General features: G+C 26.6%; 1 protein-coding gene across 1 annotated transcript; it reads left to right on the top strand.

Annotated features, from left to right (window-relative positions):
* The first annotated feature begins 3652 nt into the window (after positions 1-3652).
* Positions 3653-20917, top strand: LOC129958331 (uncharacterized). The gene is made up of 7 exons (XM_056070745.1): positions 3653-3742; positions 8172-8389; positions 12146-12220; positions 12952-13086; positions 13897-13977; positions 18387-18510; positions 20483-20917. Exons 2-7 carry the CDS (start codon positions 8233-8235, stop codon positions 20601-20603), a joined length of 693 nt encoding a protein of 230 aa, XP_055926720.1. The 5' UTR covers positions 3653-3742; positions 8172-8232; the 3' UTR covers positions 20604-20917.
* Positions 20918-22422: the final 1505 nt, after the last annotated feature.

Raw genomic sequence — 22422 nt, 5'->3', positions numbered from 1 at the left:
GTAACCCTACAGACTTCCTAAGAATGGATTTCGTTCAAAATTTTAATGAAATCTTCAAATTTAGTATAAAATCCATGCACCAAATTTCGTACATGTAGCTCAAATCGTTTTTCAGTTATCATGTTCTAAAAACATGTTTTCAAACTCGGGAAGATCTGAAACGTAGACAGTAATCAAAATCATGACTTTCAATTTACTTAAATTTTATTTTATTTATTTATGTATTTTTTCGAGAATTATAATTGTATGTACTATCTACATGCACAAAATTTGGTGCATGGTGCACTAAATTTGTAGATTTCTATCAAATTTTGAATGAAATCCTTGCTCAGGAAGTCAGTACGGCTATTTGAGTACATGTGAACACGATAAGTACAAAACGTAGAGAAATAGATTAAAAGATTTTATAGAAAGCACCTAAAATATAGTTCCATATCATATTTTAAATAATATCTAAATGCGACAACTTAAATCAAAATAAATGGAATTTGGTAGGTAATTTTGTTACTAAAATTGCAACCCTATTTTTCTGTTATATTTGGGATTCGGGGTCCAATCGGTAGAAAAAACCGTTCCTAAAATACATGCGCAGTTTGCATAGCTTTTTTAAGAAGCACAATGCTCTCATTTACGGAGCTCTGAAAATAAAAATTTGAATACTCGTGATGTATACGACCTTTATTAAGGTCCATTTTTGTAGTAGGAGGAGGGATGATACATCATTATTAGAGAGTATACGAAAAAGTTGCAGGGAGACTATTTCTGTTAACATTAAGTTTAGCTGCGATTTTTTTTTTTTTTTTTGAAGTTAAGATTGCGACTTTAAAAAATATTTTGATTAGTATGAATATTAGATTGAAGATCGACAAAATTCCTCGAATTACAATAAAATATCTCCATTGATATAATGTGGAAGTTTGAAGAAATCGTAATACTTGAAAACCACAGATAAGACTTTAACACTTTCGCTGCCACGACTCACACCCAATATTCGGGTCCTCTATCTAGTTAGATGACCCCTTCTTTGCTATCTCCTGACTGTAGTAGAGAAGGGTTCATCTAATAACATAGATGGTTAGGTACAATTACATATTATCTGCAACGCACTGGCGCGTCATGCGGCAGTCAATGTGTTAAATTAATACTTTAAATTGAGTTTCGTGCAAATGTTAGTCTCTTCAGAAAAAAATTTCACTTTCCATTTGACAGGTTATGAAGATAAAATTTGCAAAGATGCGAATTTTAATTTTCTCATCTTTGGTTTTTAAAAATTTTAGTCAGTAAACCGGAAGACGTTGAAAAATTTTGTTTATTAAGCAATAAAGTAATAAAAAATGAGTTCCGTCATTTTCCCACCAACTTTATAAAAATAGAGCTACGAAAATGAAAGAAGATGCGAGAGAATGTAACCAGCATTAGTATTCTAAAGAATTGTCACAAGCAATGCTTAGAAAATTTAAAGAATATTCATACTTCTAATTCAAAAACACAGTGCATGACAATGTATTAAACTTGATTAGTTATTATTTTGAAAATTTTCTCCTAATTAAAATAAATAGCGATGAATATGTATGAAAATAAATGTATTTAGTATAGTCACTAAGTGCCTGAAAATAAATAAAATGATTGAAGTAATAAAAAGTATTACTATAACATTAAAATCTTGAAAAATTAAAGAATTGACTGGAAATAAAATTGATTTTACTGAAAGGTACAGTTGAACACGGTAATCTCAAAACATAAAAAGCTAGATAGATAAATTGTGATAGAAAGATTCAGCACCTAAAATATAGATCCGTATCATATTTAAAACTGAGTCCATCAGGAAATTAACTATCTGTCTTTACTTTAACATACATATAAATGCAATAAGTTAAGTCGCAACAATTTAAATAAATTAAATTTGGTAGGTTACTTTATTACTAAAATTATAATCCTTTCTTTTTTCTGTTATAATTCGAAGTCTGGTTTCAATCGTTAGAAGAAATTATCTCCAAAAATGCATATACGGTTTCTCATTACTTTCATATACGGGGCTCTGAAAATAAAAATCTGAGTTTTCGTGATGTTTATTACTTTTCATGCTATGTTTGGTGTCGATGAAAATTATTCAAGCAAACAGGTTTATATAGGTCGAAAAAGTAATTAATTAAGTTGATTAACATAGTGTTAGTATCACGGAATTTTTCCATTACGGAAACAGATTTTTCAAAATTTGGGGCCCAGTATGCCTTTATATACAAGCGAGTGTCAAATTCCATTCCGAAATTTTCAGTAGTTCTTGAGTTATAAATTAATTTTGTTTGCTTAAATTATATAATAATTAAGTAATAGTTAATATTACTATGTGTTCCCTGCTTTAAAATCCTATATAAAAATAATTTTTAAATTAAAGTTATTTTTCTGAAATTCTTATTCTATTGTAGGCTTCATAAATAGGAAATTTTATTTTGCATAAAAAAAGTATTTTTACACAACCCTGTAGTTTTATCCTTTCATAACTATCTTAGTCATAACTTCAGGGTTAAATTTATTAAAATATTTGATGTGTTTAAATTATATGCTTATACTTTACAATATATATATGCACATACGATAACTTGTAAGCTGATCCATTGACTTAAGATGATATTACTTACTAGATTTGACTCTTTCGCATTTTTTGCGATTTTTCCTCCGGTTAGTTTTCACAATTTCGAAACCTCATCAAAAACGTCAAACTGAAACATATAGCGAATCACAGTTATTCTTCGAATTAAAGAATCGAATAAAGAAAGAAAGAAAAGAACCGCATATCGCTGTAATTTGTGTTATTCATGGGAAAGTATTCGAAAATATGAAGTCACAATTTATTAGCTAAGTGTGCAGTGATTTTATTGACTTCTATTTATTAACTTAATGATATTTGGTGTTGTCTATGTAACATTTTTTTCTAGTGGCACCATCTATTGTCAGTATATAGAGCTAAAACACATGCTTTGAATAGAATGAAATGACAATTTTTTATTTCAATTTTTTTTTAGAAAACACTTTACTTTAAAACTTTTACTTACTGATTTTTTAAAAATTAAAAGTGTGCTTGAAATAATGTTTTTTGGAACAAATATTTAAAAATAATAATTTTAAAAATATTTATTATTAAAAATTCGTGTATTATGTATCTCTAGTATCGATAATTGATATTCGTTATTTTTTGTTAATGGTTATAAAATAATGGTTCGTCAAATATTTGTCATCCCTAGTTTTGAAATGTTTCTTTTCATTGAAGACCGAAATTGTCTCTATTACTGTATTGTTATTCTAAACACACTATTTAAGTGAAAAACTAAAATCATCTGATTTCATATATCCAAATAACTATTCTTTTAATTTGAGCTTATTAAAATAAGTGGATTTTCAAATACAAGTACAGATTTCTAATCTAAACCATTCAAGGCTAACATTTCCTCCATCTTTTTTAAAGATGAGAAAAATGCAATTATTTTAGACACTTAGGAAAATTATAAAGTGATTTAGCTTGTTATTTGTATCATTTTAAGCATTTAAAGCAATTTTTCTTCCTCTAGCTTGTTATTATACCCAATGATATATATATATATATATATATCTTCAGCGAATCTGGCAATAAGCTATAGGCCGGTATATTCGAACATTTCCGAGAATTCGGAAAACCTTGTGGAGTATTGCGAAATTCTTCGGCTCAGTTTTGTGATCGTCCTGTGTATGCTGAAGTAACCACTAGGTAAGTACCAGTTTCAAAAATGTAAAACAAAAGGTTTAAAAGCTATTTCTTTATGAAAGCGATCATATTTTAACATACAGTTATTGGTTTCGAATAATTATTTTAGATATTTCGGTTTTGAATCTTATTGTAAAATATGTCTTTGATCGTTTAGAGTAGTTAAAAGTTGTGATCGTTTAAAACGAGCTTCTTACACTGTGGTTCTCAAAAACTCTAAAACAGTCTTTCTTCTTGCTTTTCTGTTAAAGTTATAGTTTGTATTTTTAATTAAAATAATTTTCTGAGTTGAAAAATTGTTTGAAATTGAAATTTCATTTTTTAGTTTTGTTTTCATCATTGATTGATTATGTGTTTTTAAATTTATATAATGTTACGTGTTTTTAAATTTGTATAAAATGTATATAACGATTCTATCAATTATGGTAATTAATACAATCGTTCAAATATTTGTAAACAAATATAAGTAAGAAATTCATCTAATTTTAAAATATTTTATTAAAATTTACTGATTAATAATTTTGCATTGAGTATTCTTTTTATTAATTGTCAAACGTGCAATTTATTTATTTCATTCCTTATTTTATGGTGTGTGTGTTTTTTTTTTCGATGACCTAGCAGTTTTGTTTTGAGAACGCATTTAATTTTCAGCTGTATATAGGAGACTATGTATATTACTTCACAGGAGAATTGAGATTTTGATGATTTCATCAAAACTTCTTGTTTCTAGTTTTAATATCTTATAATGACTTATTTCTTTCTCATTCGCTGTAAAATGTAACAACTTGAATATAACAATAAGAGCAGAACAAATGTGAAAGGAATAGGGATAAAATTTTTCTTATAAAATTTGGTTTTAAAAGTGTCCACACCTAGAAATGAAGACATTAAAGTGTTTTAAAACCCTTTTATAGGTAATTTTATTTGTATATAATTATAATATAATGAATGTTTAACATAATCTTGTCTTTATTTGTAAAAAAATTAATTTTAGCTATTAATGTATCAATCAATTTTACAAACAGCTTTTTTTTTTTCTTTTTGTCATTGGTAAATGCTGCATTTTATTTTCCAATCATTTGTCAGCAACTGATTTTTTAAATGAAAGTATGTTTGTATAAATTTTGTAAAATATTTTGAAACAAAGATGAGTTTCCAAAATGTTTTTTCAACGTAAAGTATTATATTTGTAATAAGTTTTAATTTTAACAGAAATTTTAAAATGATTTTGTCATTTTAACAATATTAGTATTTAGCATGATCCTTTAAATGTTTACAGTAAAAAATAATAAAGAAAACAGTATTGATTTAAAATGTTTCATTAAAATATTGAAAATAATTATTTTAAATTTAGATTTTAATTATAATTAATGCAGAATATTCAGATTTGTTTTTCGTTAATGAGATTATAAAAATATTTTCTATTAAAAGCATCCTAAAAATGCATTTCTGCTTAAAGAGTTGATATGATTAGATACAAATTCCAAAAAACCTTTTCCATTTGTTATTTTTGGAAATATCTTAAACCGCCACTTTTCCTCAAATTAATTATTATAATTGTACATAATTGGTTTGCTATGTAGTGAATTGTAGGGAATCTGATATTGTGTGATAATTATAAACATTTATATTATATTTGATAACAAATACAAAAAGCATAAAATCATTGTTCACTCTTTGTTTTATAACTAAATCAAGCTGCCAGCAAACAGTTTTAGAAAAACTTTTACCCTGTTTATACAAAATACTCTATAATATAACATCTTTTCATGGTAATGGATGATATTCTGAGTATCAAACATCTTGGAGATATTGTACAATACCTTGCTCTAAAAAGGCAGAAAATCCTTTTATTGATATTTATATGTAAAAATAATTTTTATCTTTTCTGATTTTTGAATGATATTGAATTTTTGTTTAATTTTAAATTTTTTTATTATCTGATGAATTTCTCTTAGTTGCATCATTTGGAGATTTGTGATCAACAAGTGCTTTGAGCAATGTGACTGAGTCTGATGGTGGGGTTGAGCATAAAATTAAGACTCAATTAAATATTTTTTTTATATAAGTAAAATTATTTTAAGCTCGCTTGTCTTTTTTTTTTTTGTGTGTGTGTGTATGTGGTAGATATTTAGGAAGCTTGAATTTTTACAGCTTAAGTCTGTATGATAAAACTGCTGACTGTAATTTAAATTAGTTTCTTTAAATTACTTTAGATATATGATTTGAGCAGTTTTATTTGGTTTCATAGTCATCAAAGATACTAATAAGTAATATTTTTAACATTTTTCTTTGAATCTTCAAAACAATAAAGCAGGATAATTCAGGCATAAATCTGAAATAATGAACTCCAAAGTAAATTTAAAGGTAACTCTTTGTGCCAAAGAAAGTAGGAAAAAAAGTTTTCTGAATTTAAAATTATTTATTGCATTCTAAGTATGTTATGCAATGAATTGCAGTAAATTCTATTTTTGATGTCAGACTACATACACATAGGTAAAATTTATTATAATGAATTTGAAATCCTTAAAATGATAATTGCCTCTTAATTTTATAATTATGTCATTTATATCTTACTTAAATTTATAGTAACTTATGGTCAGAGTCTTCATTATACACTTTCATTTAAAAAGCTGATTCTGTTTTATATGTTTTTACAGCTTGGTACATATAATATATGAGGTGAGAAAATATCACTGTTAGACTAAAATATTGTACAATATCATGATATTGTTTGATATTCTGAATGTTATACAATATTGTGAAGATATTGTAACAGTAGTGTTGGGTATTTTCTGCTAGGCTCGGTATAAAATTATATGCTTACTTTCAATATTAATCTTTCTGGTTTAATAAATACTGGGTTAAGCTGGGCTATAAATTATTTCTAAATTTTTGGTTTTGAAACTCTTAAAAGTATATTTTATCACTACTTATTCATTGCTCAGTTAATAATATATTAATAAGAAGTAATATTATTCTATGTACTGAGATTTTGAAAAATTGATTGAACTTGAAGAAAGTGTAATCTTTAAGAAGAAAAAAATATAAATGAATTGTAATTTAGTAGTATTGCTACTGTCTTGGCATTCAGAAGAAACTGGATTCTATTTATTTGCTTATGACTTGTTGATACTTTTGAATAATTTAATTTGATAAGTGAGGTGCTTGAAATTATATTGTCTATATATGTGGTTTTTTCCTTTTGGATACTTATGTACTATTATTATAAACTTGCTGATGAAATGTAATAATTTTTTCGGAGAGAATAATGGAGCAACATTCACATTATTCTCAGTTTGACCGAAGGTTATGATAATACAAAACTACTGTGATTTGCATATTTCATATATTCTTATATTTATTGTTTAGCTTTGGATAGATGTTATCTTTTAATTCTTATTTCAGAAGTTGAATCTAGTATATTTTCTTTTCTTTTTTTCTAATTTCTTGATAAAGTGTTTTCAAAATAAAATGAAATTTAGTTCTTTGTAAAAACTTAGTTAAAATTTTAGTTGAATGTATTCAGTAATAGGTTTGAAATAGATTATTTTTAAAAAAATAAATGAATTAGTTTTCATGTTTTTGAATTAATACAGTATTTACATATGTGGATTGTTCTGTATTATAGAAATAGAGTTGTATTAAAGGAAACTTTATTAATTTCTTCCTAAATATTTTTCAACATTACATGTGACAAAATTTAAATATTGAGTAATTTTTAGTTTCTTTATTTAACTTATTCAATTCATAAAGACCATTATGTTAATTTTCTCCACTAACATTTATTATTATTCTTGTGTTATTAATAATTTCTAAGCAGGGAATGCCCAGAATTCTAAATTATACCTTTTTTTTATTTTTTTCCTTTGGTGGTAGTTCACATTTTTATTACATTAAAAAAAATACACTAAAATCCAGTCGAGATCCTAATGTAGGTGAAGAGTAGAAAATACATGAATTGGTTTTCGGCAGCAAAATAAAGAAGGGTGATAATGGAATTCAAATTGGATTTAATTTTAAGCATCTAACAATTGCATATATAAAATTATTTATTACATATAATCAAAATTATATGCATAGTTACAATAAGATTTCAAAAATGCACTAATTTTTGCTTGTTTGATTTATTCCTTCTTAAAATTGTTTAAAAATTTTCCAGCATAATTTTAAACTTCAGATTTTTATCGAATCATATAAATATTTTTGTAACTTCATCCAATTAGAGATCCTAGGATTTCTATCATTTATACGTTTTATTTTGCATGCATGATATTTTTCTGCGAGGAATTCAAATGGCAATCCAATATTGTCCTTGTGTTTTTAGTTTGAATTATTTTTCTGGTAGAAAGCTACTAATTATGTATTCTGTTAAATGATGACTGCTATATAAGCTATATTTGTATAATTTATCAAGCAATGCTATTTCTAGGATAGAGGAAAGTTTTGAAGAATTAAAAGCAATAATTAAAGTTGGAATAAGTTCAGAAAAAATGGCTACTAACGCTGAAGCAAATGCAGAAGAAAGAGTTGCTAGCCCTGATGTAACTAGTGAAGATATCATCACTAACCTTGACAAACAAACAAAGGAATTTATTAACCAAAGAATTTCTCAAAGTTATGTTAACATTCCTTTTGTATCAATCGAAGGTAAGTTTCTATTCATATGTTGAGGTTTAATTGTTAGAAAAAAAGAAACAAGATAGTACAGTGCATTTTATTTAAACTGTACAGTTATAGTTGATCTGTAATTTTTCTAAACAGTTTTTCTGAAAATTTTAAGAATTAAATAGCATAATGCTTTATAAAGTATAAAACTTTTAAAGAAAAAACTTATCCATCATGAAAAGAAATGTATATATTTTATGATTTATAAATAATTATAATTAATAATAATAATAAGTTGAAACGTTTCCTTTTTTTTTTCGCATTTAAAAATAGCCATAGTAAAAGTAACATTTCTCCATTTACTCCATATAGGTTAACTTTATTACACTACAAATTAATTGGCTGAGATGTGTGACTCTAGCATAGCATGTCATTACAAGAATCTAAAATAATTACATCTAAAGAGTTAGATAAGTTTAAAACATTGAGTCATAGTATTGATATGTTTTTGCAAATCCTGTAGGTAATAAGATTTCTTTCAATATATATAAATAATATAATAAGTAATTTTGATTTTTTGGAAATTTACTACTCAAATTCAAATTATTCTTTTAAATTTCCTTGTTTTTCTTTCCCAAAGTACTTGTTTTTTCAGATTTTTCTGCTTATAACAAATGAAAATATTTTTTTAAACTATAGCTGTGGCTATTTGATCTGTTTGAATAAGGTACTTATTAAGAAATTTAAGTTCTGTTGTAAAACATATTCAAGTAAAACTATTTATTATAAACAATGTCTAAGAAAAAATAATTATGTAGTTTGCTTAAAAATTACATGCATAAGTAGAAATGACACATAAAATAACATAATAAATTAAAGGTTAATTGATTATTTCTTTAACATAATCTTTATTCTGTGCAATTCTTAAAAAATTAAAATGTTGTCTTTCCTTTTTTTTTTTTTTTTTTTTTTTTTTAATAAAAACATTCTAAAATTGCAAAAGAAATTTTTAATACTCTCATGCTTTTGTTACTTATGTTCAATTCATTTAGCTGCAGTGCATGCTTATTAAGAGTGACTGGGATATAAACTGCTTAGTATTTACTATGTATGATGTTAATATCTGTTTTAAAGAAATGATCAAAAGAGTACGGGATTTTTTTTAATATTTTGAAGATTTTGTGACAAATTATTCATGATTAAATTTTACTCTTAAAAATAGCTACAGTTTTTTTCTGGGATGAAATTGAATGGACTAAGATTATTTTTTGAAAGAAAAACAGAAATCATTTCTTGAGGGTATATTTGCTAAAACATTTTCTAGTATTATCATATATATCGACCATACAGGTATAAGAAGATTGCTTTATTTTTATTTATTTAAGAAACTTCATATAATATTACTTCGTCATCTTAAAATGAAAAGTATCTAAAAAATGATACTATGCTTTGTGGTAGATGCATGTGATGCCAATATTTTGCACTGTTTAAAAGAAACGTGTAACAGTGCCTACATACATAACAGGTTTCCATATGCAAATTTGGGTTGTTTCTGTATTTTTATGCTGTAATTTGTTTTTTTTTCACGTATAGATCTAGGATTCTAAGAAATTCATGTGCAAAATTTGGTTAAAAATTTTTTTTTAATGTAGCTTCCTTTTGAACTTTGCATATTTTTCCATTCTTTTTATTATCAATATGTAAAGTTAATGTTTTGATCACATTTTTATAGTGTAGCTAATTTTTTTAACAAATATTTATTTGAATTTCATAGTTATGTATCATCATACAAACCATGGTTTCTGAAACATTTTGACTTTGAGTAATGTTTTAGGAATTTTTTTATACATACAGCAGCATTAACATTCTTCTTTGATTTCTTTAAAGTTTAGAAATGTCCAATGTCAGCAGTTATTCAGGAATACCAAAAGAAATTCTAACATGCTTTTCTTCATTATTGTCACTGTATAAAAATTGAATATTCGAAACTTTTGTGCAGAAATATGAATTTTTTTGTTAATAAATTAAATCAACATTCTATCAACAGAAAAATTTGATCTTTTTATTTATTTGTTAATTTTATTTTCTACAGTATGACTTTTTCTTTCATTGATTTAACATAAAACTTTACTTGTTTCCAGTTACAAACTCATTTTTGCAGTTTTGAAACAGTTTCAAATCTGAAATTTGAAGCTTTGAAAGAGATTTTAATTTTGAACATTTTAAGAATCATTTTCAGACAATGAAAACCAAAAACATTTAAATTTTTAGGAGAAATTCACTAATTTCTTTCATGAATAAATTAATTTTAACATCGAAATATAAATTATCTCGTTTAATACCTGCTCCATGGAATAAAAGATCTGTTATTAATGATTCCCAATTTAATTTACTATTGCTCTGATGCTTACTTTGAAATTTTGTATGCTTTGAAATATATTGCTGTCTTTGGTGAGTTTTGAGCAAAAATTGAAGTAAACTATTGTATGTAAAAAAAATAAAATCCTAATGTTATAATTTGTATTATAACATTATCTCTTCATATCAGCACAAAATGACCAACAACATTGATACAATATTTCATGTTATTGTCCAACATTCAGAAGATCGAATATTGTAAAGATATCATACAGTTCATGCAAATAGGGCTTGCATTTTTTATTACTATTGACAAAATGTATGTAAATCTGATATTTCCATATACTTTTTAAAATATATTCAATGTAGTGTTATGTGGCCTTGCATATATTAGATATCTGCATACTGTCAAATAATTTGAAATAAGGTTTCTTTGATTACTATCATACATGGTTGTTTACAAAATACATTGATTTCAAAAAGTAAGATAGCCAACATGAAGTATGTGTTCTCTTTAATAATAATAGAATTTATTATAGTCATATTTTCTTCAAATTTTCTCAGTTATCTGAGCCTGTTAACACTAACACACCAAAATGAAATGAAATAAAATTCTTACTCATTCATATATAAGACCAAAAATAAATGAATGTCTCAGCTTTTCTGTGATGGGTAGAAGAGCAATATGTTTAAAGTCCTTTCTCGCTTAGCAAATGTTTGAAGTTTTCCTGAAAATTGTTTGAGGCAACAGTGACGTTTTGAGAAACCTCTGTATGGCTAGTAACAGTTGAAAATGTGACCAGCCTTATTCAAGGAAAAGGGGTTTTTTGAGATCTTGTTTAGGCTTTTTCCGATGGTGTTAGTTTTAAATTAGTTCAGTACTGCAGAATCAAGCACTTCTAGCCATCAGGCAACATTGATTTGAAACCTGCCTGCTTTAAGCCTACCAATGCTTTTAAATCTATGTATGTATTTCCAAGAACTCATTTTTGTGCAATGAATAAGTTCTGTTTCTTGAAGAAACAATTTAGTAGATAAAATTCACAAATTAGTAAAATAGCTACTTCCACATTTTATTTTAAAATTTGCCCTTTTCAATCTTAAATAGACACAAATGCTTATATTGTTCTAAACATTCTTCAAATTATATATGAATACTAGTAAAAAAACTGATATAATATAAAAAACATCAATATTGAATCTATTAGGTCAAATTTATTTATATAATTACAATAAATATAATGTTGGCTTTTTAAATCAGAAATGATAATTGTATTAATTATATATTTAAGACTGTTGATTCTTGTTTTATGTTATCCCTGAAATACATATATGTATTATCAACCTAGAGTAATCTCAATTTTGAGCTTCATATTCGTAAGAAGTGAAACTTATTAAATATTCAGATTAAATATATAGCTTATTATCATGATTACATAGGTGATATACCAAGACATAGTGCAAGACCAGAAATATATGCAGTTGCATTGCCTGAACATCTTTTATTGAAATATGGTAAGAATATTTTGCTTAAATTTATTTGCTTCATAATTTTGTGATAAAGTTTTGAAAAGTATTTATCAAGTCTTTATCTGATATTAAATATCATTAGGATCTTTGGATATTGATAAGAACAATCAAGTCCATTTAAATTTTATGTTTTTATGTAAGGAATGACTTTGAAATGTACAATGTTTTTATTTTTAAAAATGCAGTGAAATTTTATTGCTTTGAAATTTCAGATTCATATTAAATTAGATTCCCTTTTTATCTTGTGTAAATACAAACTCAACTTGATAGAATATCTGTCATCAGTTAGAAGTATAGAATACAAAGGTTATCGAAGCGTTCAAAATTTTAAGTGGAACAAGCTTATCTTGTCCTGTAGTATAAAATCATTGGTATAATTTAAAGATAGTTTTTATGAAAGATAATATTTTACAACAAAGTGTACCACTTGGATTTTAACAATAAAAGCAAAAATTTCCATAAACTTCTTTTTCCTTTTGAAATTCATATCTTCAGTTACATTCATGTTATTTTGATATAATTTAGATGTTGCTGTGGTTAAATTTCCAAAAGTCAAATAATCGAATGGCGAAAGCAACGTAAAAATGCATAGTCATGCTCCTGCTTCAAATGCTTGATTTTCTTAAAAAATGCATCAAATTATTATTCTTTGTTAATCAGATTTAAATAGTTAAACCTGACAATGTATTTATCATGATTTTTTTTATATATTAAAGGCGTGCTTCTTTATTACGATCGAGCTTTAGCCTTGGAGGCTATCAGAAGGTATAGAATGGGCAGGTACCGCATATTTACTAATTTATTTGATGCAGTGGAGTATGCTATAAAGCCTGTAGAGCCGAAAATGAAAGGTAATGTGATTAATTCTTCCTCTAATTAAAATCCTCCTACCCTTGATTTGCTATGAGCCTGTAGCTAATATTCCTTTGGCTTCATTCTATATTAGTTGATGCAATGTTTTCAAATTAAGAGAAGACATAGTAATATTCCAGAATATATTGTTTTATTTATAATGTATTTGTAAGGATCACTTGTAACACTGTGGATTTATTTAAATGTTCACAAAGTTTTTCTGCAGCCCCGTGATGCATTTCATTTTATTTATATTAAACTGCATCTTATTTGTGTCCATTTTGTTTCAAGCTATTTAACTTTTCAAAATATTTTGCAATAAATATGGCTAAAGGCTACTATTTCATTAACAAAAGTAAATAAAGCTGTGAGCTAAGGAAATTGTATTTAAATGTTCATTATTAAATTACATTTGTGCTATTATTTTATTGCTCGCATATGCCTCTTTTATATTGAAAACACTGTGTAACAATTTTTTTTTTTTTTTTTTTTTTTTTTTTTTTTTTGCTCTGGCATGAAGGCTTTTCATTTAATAGTTTGTGTGGTGGCATTTCATCTTTCCATTCAGTTTCTTTTTGAGTTTCAAAGTATATTCTTTACTTCAACTGTTAATTGGCACAAATATTTATATCAGCTTTTCTGAGTTTTTCTAATGTCAAACGTATTTGATTATATAACTGGTTTAGCACTGTATCAATCCTATAAATTGCTTTTTCCCTGTTAGAGAATCCTCTTTGCATTTTATAAGGGTAGTATGGAATATACATATGAAATTACTAAACATATAGAATTCTACTGATCTCTTCCAGGTGAAATTAAACCTAAAATGGGCAAAGGGACCAAGACATCCGGTTCTTTCCTGTCCTGGCATTTCCGTCTTAACTTGGGAAGTAAGAAAAATTAGATTAAAATCTTATATGCATTCCTCTATTTGTTTTTCAAAGAAATTTATTATTATTTATTTGTTACTCATGTTTGAGAATTAAATTTAAGCCATTTTATTTTCCCTGAAAATAAAAAAATTTCTATTAGCTTATGGGAAAGAATTCAATATACATGCTTCTTTCTAAAAAATCTAAATCAAATCTTTTTAATATTATTTTGTTCCAGCAGTTTTAAAAAGAACGAATTTATAGGTAAATTTTCCTGATAGATGATAGAAATAATCTGCAATATTTCAATTTTGTAGATGAAAAATATGCTTACCAATGAAATGTCATTGGGAATCTAACATTTTTTGGTCTTTTACAAAAAAAAAAAAAAAAAAAAAAACATATAAGGTTAAGAAATTTCTGATGTGATGGCTACATGTGTGTAAATAGTGATGTTGCTTTCAGAGTCCATTTCCATTGATGATCTTACCCTTGCTAGATCTGAAGGATCGACACATGTAATGAGGGTTATTACGCGTTGACCACAGTGCCCGATATTATTTATCTATGTGGCTCCGTCATTCAGCCCCCCCCCTCCCCCTCCAGAACCCGAGGGCAGGGCAGTGCTAATTCAGTATGGTTTATCCATATATCTATTTTATATAATAACTAGTTTTTTCTCCTATTAATGATAGCTTGTAAATTTTTCTATTTTTAACGAACAGTGTCAATAATCTACATTTCTTTAATAAATATAATTTTATAATAGTTTTTCTAAATATACTCTTAAATGTAGGCATGTGTGACCATAGATTATAAAAGTACCTTTTTTTTATTGTGAGAATAAGATCTTTTACAAACTAATTTTTAATTTTATTCTGAGTAAATTAAATGGCTTAAATTTGAGCTTATTTTTTGTTGCTTTGATAAAATTTTATTTCATGTGAATTTTGCTGTTATCCATTTCAAAATAATCTGTCTCCTTCATATTCATTTATTTCAAGTTATGCGAAAGAATTTTTAAATAACTAAGTGCACTTAACAGTTTATATAAAAAAATTTATTTTATTGACGTTAAAAAAAATGTTGTAACCATAAATGACTATAAACGCTTTCAATTCATTTTTAAAAGGGATTTTTAGTCTAGAACCTCGGTATTTTTGTTTCTGCTTTACTTTTCAATTAGAAAAAATATTACCATCTGTTAATGGCCAAAAAATTATAAGTAGCATTTAAAAACATTCATTTACGAGCATTCCTGTGACAGATTGAAAATTTTACACTATGAAAAAAAAAAATTCTTACTCATTAGGATCTTTTCCTCTTGCTTTGTGTAACTTCTCTATGTTTACGTCTCATAAAACCGCGAGTCTTCATTGTTAAATGTAAACATCTCTTCCTTTCATCTTTCCTCTCACCCCTATTTTGTCGAATTAAACCCATCCTAATGCTTGCGCAAAAGCGCGGAGGGTTTTACAATCCGTTGTCAAACAGTATTTTATCACTTCTCTTGATTGTAAGATGCAATTTTGTATTCACAGTCTAATTAATTTCGTCCGTTAGGGAGACATAAAAACAAAAACGTATATTATTTCGCTATGTTGTCGATCTCTGAACATATAGTGGTGAGAATTTTAAAAATTTCTAGTAAATACCGAAAAAACGGTATTTAAACTTGTGAATACCCTAATTACAAAATTGTACAAATGGTTCAAAATAAAGGTATTCGGTATCCCGGTATTGCAATCCCTATTTAGTAGTTGAAGCCAGTGCGGCTTTCGTTCTTTGAATAAGACTGAATATGACAATAGAAATGGGGTGAGGTTTTCTTTTTTTTCTTTTTCCCATGTAAACTACATGTTTATAGCAATTCTCGGAAGTGTTGTATATTTGAAGACTTTTATAAATTAATGCAGATGGCAGTTTCATGCAAAATAACTATTAAATTGCTTATGCTTTATTTCTTTTGGATTATTTTATATACACTATTTATTTTCTATGTCAATGTGCATTTGATATTTTCTTTCAGAAAAATATAATTTAAAAAGCCAAACAGAAAAACTTCATGTAATTTGGATTTTAATGTTTTGTTTTTATCAAGATATTTTTAATTTTCTGTTTTTAATAAAAATCTGTTTTCAAATTAGTTACGTTCGATTCTATTGGCATTAGTATTTTAAGGATCAGCCTTCCTTTGTTCATACTGCATAACTGGAGACGAAGGTGTAATTACAAAATTGGTTCTTTTCTCTATTTTTGTTACTCATTTTGTAATTATTTTCATGAAAAAATTCTACTGCGTCTGCCACTTTTCAGTTGCTTAAAAAAATGCATGCAGAGTTGTGGGGAGAGAAAGGAATCACCTAACTTTATTCTGGCTTCGCTCACCCTGCAATCATATAAAAAAGGATGTTATTTGAAAGGAATTAACATATTCTTAAAAACATTTTTAATTAAAAATCTCTTAAGGGGCTGCATCTATATATTGAAAAAAGAGCAAACTTCGAAATTCCCAATGGCAGCACTTATTTTTCTCATCGTATTTTAAAACTGCATCACAAATTATTCCTGCAAACTAAGTTTCCTTAATTTAAGTCTTTCCGCTTTGAAATTATGAGCTAAAAAACATTGACTTTCTGATGTTAAAATTTAAACTTTAATTCATATCTTAAAAATTTATAAAGGTATTGATCTAAACTCTTTTTGTTATGAAAATATGAAGTATTCTACATTTTTAGCATATGTATTTAATATGAAAATGATTTTTAATATGTGAAAAAATTGTAAAATTAGAGTTAACTCCAACATACTTACATTTTTGCATGAATCGAAGGACAAGACCAATTTATGGGGAGATGCAAAATTTCAGTTCATTCCTATAAGTAGTTTTCCCATTACATTAAGTTTTCCGTATTGCTCTTAAAATGATGTATTTAAGAGCTCAATCACAAATTTCAAAATATCGACAGTTTTTCATTTGGCATTAAAATACTACTGATTATGTACTCCTTGAAACAAATATCATTTTCTGTATTGTTGTAATATAAAAATATATCTAAAAAAATTCGTCGTTGGCAAAAAAATATGAAATTAAAGTTTATATATAAACTTTGCCGTAACATTTAATTAACAGTCGCTACTTATCAAATTTCCATCCGCATAAGATGCAGCAAGATATGTGATGAATTATAGCGTAAAAAAGCGCTACGATATGGAAATTAAAAATAGGAATGAACATTTTGAGTGATGTTCTGCAATTTGCTTTTCACGTCTGTAACAGGCATATATCCTGTATACATGACTTCATACAGTGAAATCTTTCGCAAACAAGAAGTATTTGCATAGAAAGCTAAGTTGCCCGTAAAGCACGGAAGAAAACTGATTTACATTTATCAGTGAATGAAATGCACTACTTTTTTTATATGCTTGAAAAATAAAGTGGTGTATCACTTCATGTCTATTTATGAGTAGTAAGCGGGAATGATAGTATATAATGATAAAGGAAAGCAGGAGTAAAGCACAAAGCAATAAAAATCAGTTAATTTTTTATTTCTGAGTATGTAAGATATTGATTTTAACACTTAAATTGACATTTCTTTTAAATTACAATATATATATATATATATATATATATAATCTTTTGCTTATACAACAAAATTTTCCATTTTGGTGTTTTCAGCGTGATGGAGAATCATGCTCAAATGTAATTTAAATGAAACTTTCAATGAATGCTCTTAAATATTTCTTAACAATAAATAATCTCAATTGTTTTGAAAATTTTCACTATAAATATTTTGTCATGAATGAAATAGCAATCCCTCTTAACATATAGATTGTAGCTTTACAGATGCTTTTAAAGTGCACAAAAAAATAAAATTAAAAAAAAATGTTTTTACCAACGTTGTGATAATATAAAAATCTTGGAATCCTCAAATGGAAACAACCTCTTAACAGAAGATGTCTGATACCCCCGATGTAATTCTGGTATATCAAGCAAACTTTATTTCCCGGGTACTTTTTTCATGAGAAATCTATTCATGATATCAAAAAATTGTGTTGCCATAGGAAATTTTAAAGTTCGTACAATTTCAAATATATGGACAACTCCTTAAGATAAAGGCTCATGATCTTTTAGTATTCATAATTATCTTTAAAAGATACTTTGTTTTCACATGGGATAGAAAAATAAATATAGGTGGCTTTTTTCCCCCTCTACTGTGCCTTTTAAATAAAAACATCTTTTCTTTGCTCCTTAAAATTTATAAAATATATGTATTGATTTATAAGCCTAATGTCTCGAAGAGCCAAAATATATTTTTTATTTTAGTATGCAATTTCATAACTTTAAGATTATATCCTCTGTAGGTTTAGAGAACATATCTCATTGAAATTTTTATTAATTTTAATCATCATTCTTATATCAATAGCTATTTATGAAGAGCCACAAGACTGGGAGGCAAAAGATAAGGTGCTTCACTGCAATGAAAATGAAGAGAACGGTTCTCATACGGTTAGTCGTGCACAGGATCTTCCAACAGAGGAGACCGCAGGGTGAAATTTTAAATATTATACACTAATTCAATAGTTGTTCATATTTTCTTACAGGAAGGTTATAAATACAGTCGACTGTACATTGCAGTCATTTTCAATCCTTCTGTATTTGTTCATCCCATACAGATATCTTAGAACCAGGGAGTTCCCAAACACGCTATGAGCCGAAGTCTTCCAGCGCTTTTCTTAGCATTGGTAAAGACTGAAATTCTTCGCTGTTTCATGCGGTTTCGAATTAAGGAAATTTATTCCATTAGTAAGAAATAGTAAAAATATCCGATTAATGATTAGGTATTGTATCCTCATTATTTTATATCAAGAGACTGCATTTTATTGCTTTTAAATTCCGTACTATTTACTTTTATTTTTTAAAATGATTCCTGGCTTTTCACTATTAATTTACAATTCCAAATATACCATTCGCTTTATGAGAATATTTTTTTATGTTTAATATGGATTTTTAATGAATGAAAACCAAATATGAATTTGGACTTAATAGTCTGGAGCCGAGTTTTTTCCTCTCGCATTACGAATTAAAAAGGCTATAAAATTTCCCGTGCGATTCTCATTTGAGATGCTTGCTTGATTGCCATGGAAAGATTTTTTTTTTTTTTGGTTTGTAATCTATAGATTTAAAAAAAAATGGGCTTTTTCAGAGACAGGTATTATAGTTTTGCGGAAAAATTTTGAGCAAATGCATTGCTTAATTGTGCTGTTAGCGGATGTTCCATGCATTCAAAAAATTTGAAAGTTAAAAACATTTCTTTTTATTTATATCCGAAAGATCCTAATATTAGGAAAATTTGGATTTTCAAATGAAAAAAGAAATAAACCTTCAAAATTACAAATACTTGAATTTGTTCTCGGCTCTGCAGCGAGCGCGATTATCGTCGTAATTGGAAAGCTTAATTGCTTAATATTCCTGAAAAAAAAATCAAACGAAAAACCATGGTAGTATCAAATTTGCCGTCAAGCGACATTACATCATCTTCTGAAATGAGCAAACGTCTAATATTTTGAAACGTGCGGACACGTTCTTTGAAAAGTTGGAATAAGCTATCACCGTTTATAACAGAAATTTCAGGATAAGAATGCGGCGTTTCAGGTTGAATCTCAGTCTGTTTTACAAGAGCAGGAAAAACATATCGTTTCAATATTGTCGTTTTCTCATGAAAGTGTGAGGCAATAATCTACAATATTGGCTAATTTTTTTCCATCATTAAGTAACTTATTGAACAAAAAAAAATTACTTCTCGGCAAGGATCTTATAGATGTCTTTGCATCTTAAAAATCGGCTACAATACTGAATTTTACTTTTTTTTTTCCTGAATTATTCAGTAATTTTTTTTAGAAAAGTGAAAAACACGGCTTTGTTTTCTGGTATCGACTTGGTTGGTAATGTTTCACATTAACGAAGTTACTTTAAGTATATTATATGCTATAAAAAAGTTAAATTGTAAAAGTTGGAATATGATTAGAAACTATCTGTGATTTTTCTCCTGGAAGTATTTTTGATAATCCCCTTTTTTATAACGTGTAATACTTTTTTATACTGCTGAATATTTTCAAAATCATTTCCGGTATATCATGTTATCAAATCAGGAAAAGCACAAAATAGCAATTTAAGGCCAAAGTAATAAAATTAAAATTAAAATCTTTAAATGTAACTACTAAAATATTTCTTGCTCAAGTTCTAAGAATTTTAATTGAATAATATCAAATCTGTAAACACTTGAAAGTATTTTTTTAAAGATATTTATGTTTGAATATATGTGGTGAATATGTTTGGTTTGTGAATTATTTAAAAATATTTTGAATATGTCCTCTAAAAAGGCTTCTTTTTCTTTTCTTTTTTTATTCCATAAAATTCCAAGAGTGTGTGTTAATTTTTTTATAAGTTTTCAGCGTTTATTTGAATAGCTTTTATTTATTTAGCTGCAAAAAATTCAAAATTTTCAATTTTTTTTTAAAGATCTCCAAAGGATTTTCAAAATAATGAGGAGTCCGATTCTTCCAAACAAGTTCCTGCTCCGAAACTTAATGAACCTAACAACCTAGGAAATGATTCAACACCTGAGAAAGAAAACGCTTAAATGTCTGAAAATTTTATTTATATCGACTATTTTAGTTGTTTACATAAAATCGTTTTATATTGTTGATATTTTAATGTTGTAATTTTTGCACTGTTTGCATACTTTGTACATATGCAAACGAAATTGCAAAATAAGGCAATGTGTCAGATATTTATATATTTTGAAAACTGATACTGGAATTGGACATTCCGTAATATTGCAATACTGGATGTTAACCATCTTTTTAAATTTGATTTCAGTTTTACTGGTGCAATATTTTAGGAAACGTTTGCATACTTTATACATATGCAAGTATTTGAGAAACAATTTTTAAACATTCCTTGTTATTATCTGTATAATATTTAAGAGCTTAAGCTAAATATTTTTCTCATACGAACAAGTTTATCAAGTTAAACAGTTGATGCTTTAATTATGAACCATATGTTTTGTGGTATTTTAATATGCAAAGTTGAACTTACAAATTTTCTATTTTAAATAGGAAAAAAATACTTGCTACATATGATTTTTTAGACTTCAGAAATTGAAATAATTTGTTTTGATATAGAATCTCTGAAAGTTGTATTGATATATTAAGTAGTTTTTTTTTTGTTTATTTTCCTTTTTGTTATATTTATATTTGTGCTCTGTTGAAATGTTTTACAAATGGTTAAAATTCCTAAAACCGAGACAACTATTTGTTAATATTTAAAATATTATGTAATCTGCATACTGCTCATTCCATTATTTTATCCCATCATACTTAACATAAATTGTTTACTTGTCTTATATCTGTAAACCAACTTTTTTCAATGTAAGATTTTATTTATCAGTAATCATTAAAATATCTTAAACTGATTTTAAATAATTCATAAAACGCATATTCAGAGATTTTTGAAAAATTTATTGTTGTTTATATAAATTATTTTCTGATAACAAGTAGCTGTATTATGCAATTTTAAAATTTTGTTGATATATATAATGGGAGTATGACTCTTTACACATCAACAGGTCTCATGACGGTTTTACGACTAGATATCTTTTAGCAACAAAAAAATTTAAATTACAAATTTTCTAGAAAAATTACTGATTATTTTTAATGTTTCCATTACAATTAAATTTTTTTTTTTTTAGTTTTCTATTCTAAGTATATGTTTATTCTGTAAAGAGATTTTTAATTATACATTTTATTATTTTTGAATCGGTTAATTTCAAATCCGGTTCTCTCCTTTCCCCAGTTCTCTGCTCTAGATTAGAGTTTTCAATCATTATTCAAAAACCAGATATGGATTAAGCTTTAATTGGGGCCCATCCCTATTAGGAAAAATTGCCATTTTTACAATATCTTCCCGATATTGTAGGCATTCAGAATGCAAAGCAATATCATGGATATATTGTATAATATCTTGTTCTTATAGGGTTAAGCCAATAGGAGTGTGCTTTATAGGGTTTAGCAAATAGGCAAAACAGGCAGCTGTCTAGGATTCCACCAATTTCTGACGACCCAACTCTTAAAGCTTTTTTCGATATTTTCGGGGCATACTAATTCCATGTTTCATTTGATTAATGAGATTCATGTACTCGAACTAATTCAATTTAAAACCGATAATCTTTTGAATTTCAGAGCATCCTTCTTAAGATTTTTTTCACGTTTTGAATTATTATTACAACAGTGGGAACCAAACTTCCTTTCAATTGTTTGATTATTTCAGTGGTTACTATCTCTGAGTTAGAAAGAAGTTTTGGTTGTATTAAAAATAGCTTTATAATCTTATTATTTTTTTAAGTTTTATATGCAAGTTACTGAATCCATTTCTCTTATTGGTATTCATTATTTATTGTA

Source organism: Argiope bruennichi, chromosome X1 (assembly GCF_947563725.1).
Source record: "Argiope bruennichi chromosome X1, qqArgBrue1.1, whole genome shotgun sequence".
Lineage (NCBI taxonomy): Eukaryota > Metazoa > Arthropoda > Arachnida > Araneae > Araneidae > Argiope > Argiope bruennichi.
Note: the sequence above shows the minus strand (reverse complement) of the source record. Positions and strands in the feature narration are given on the sequence as shown.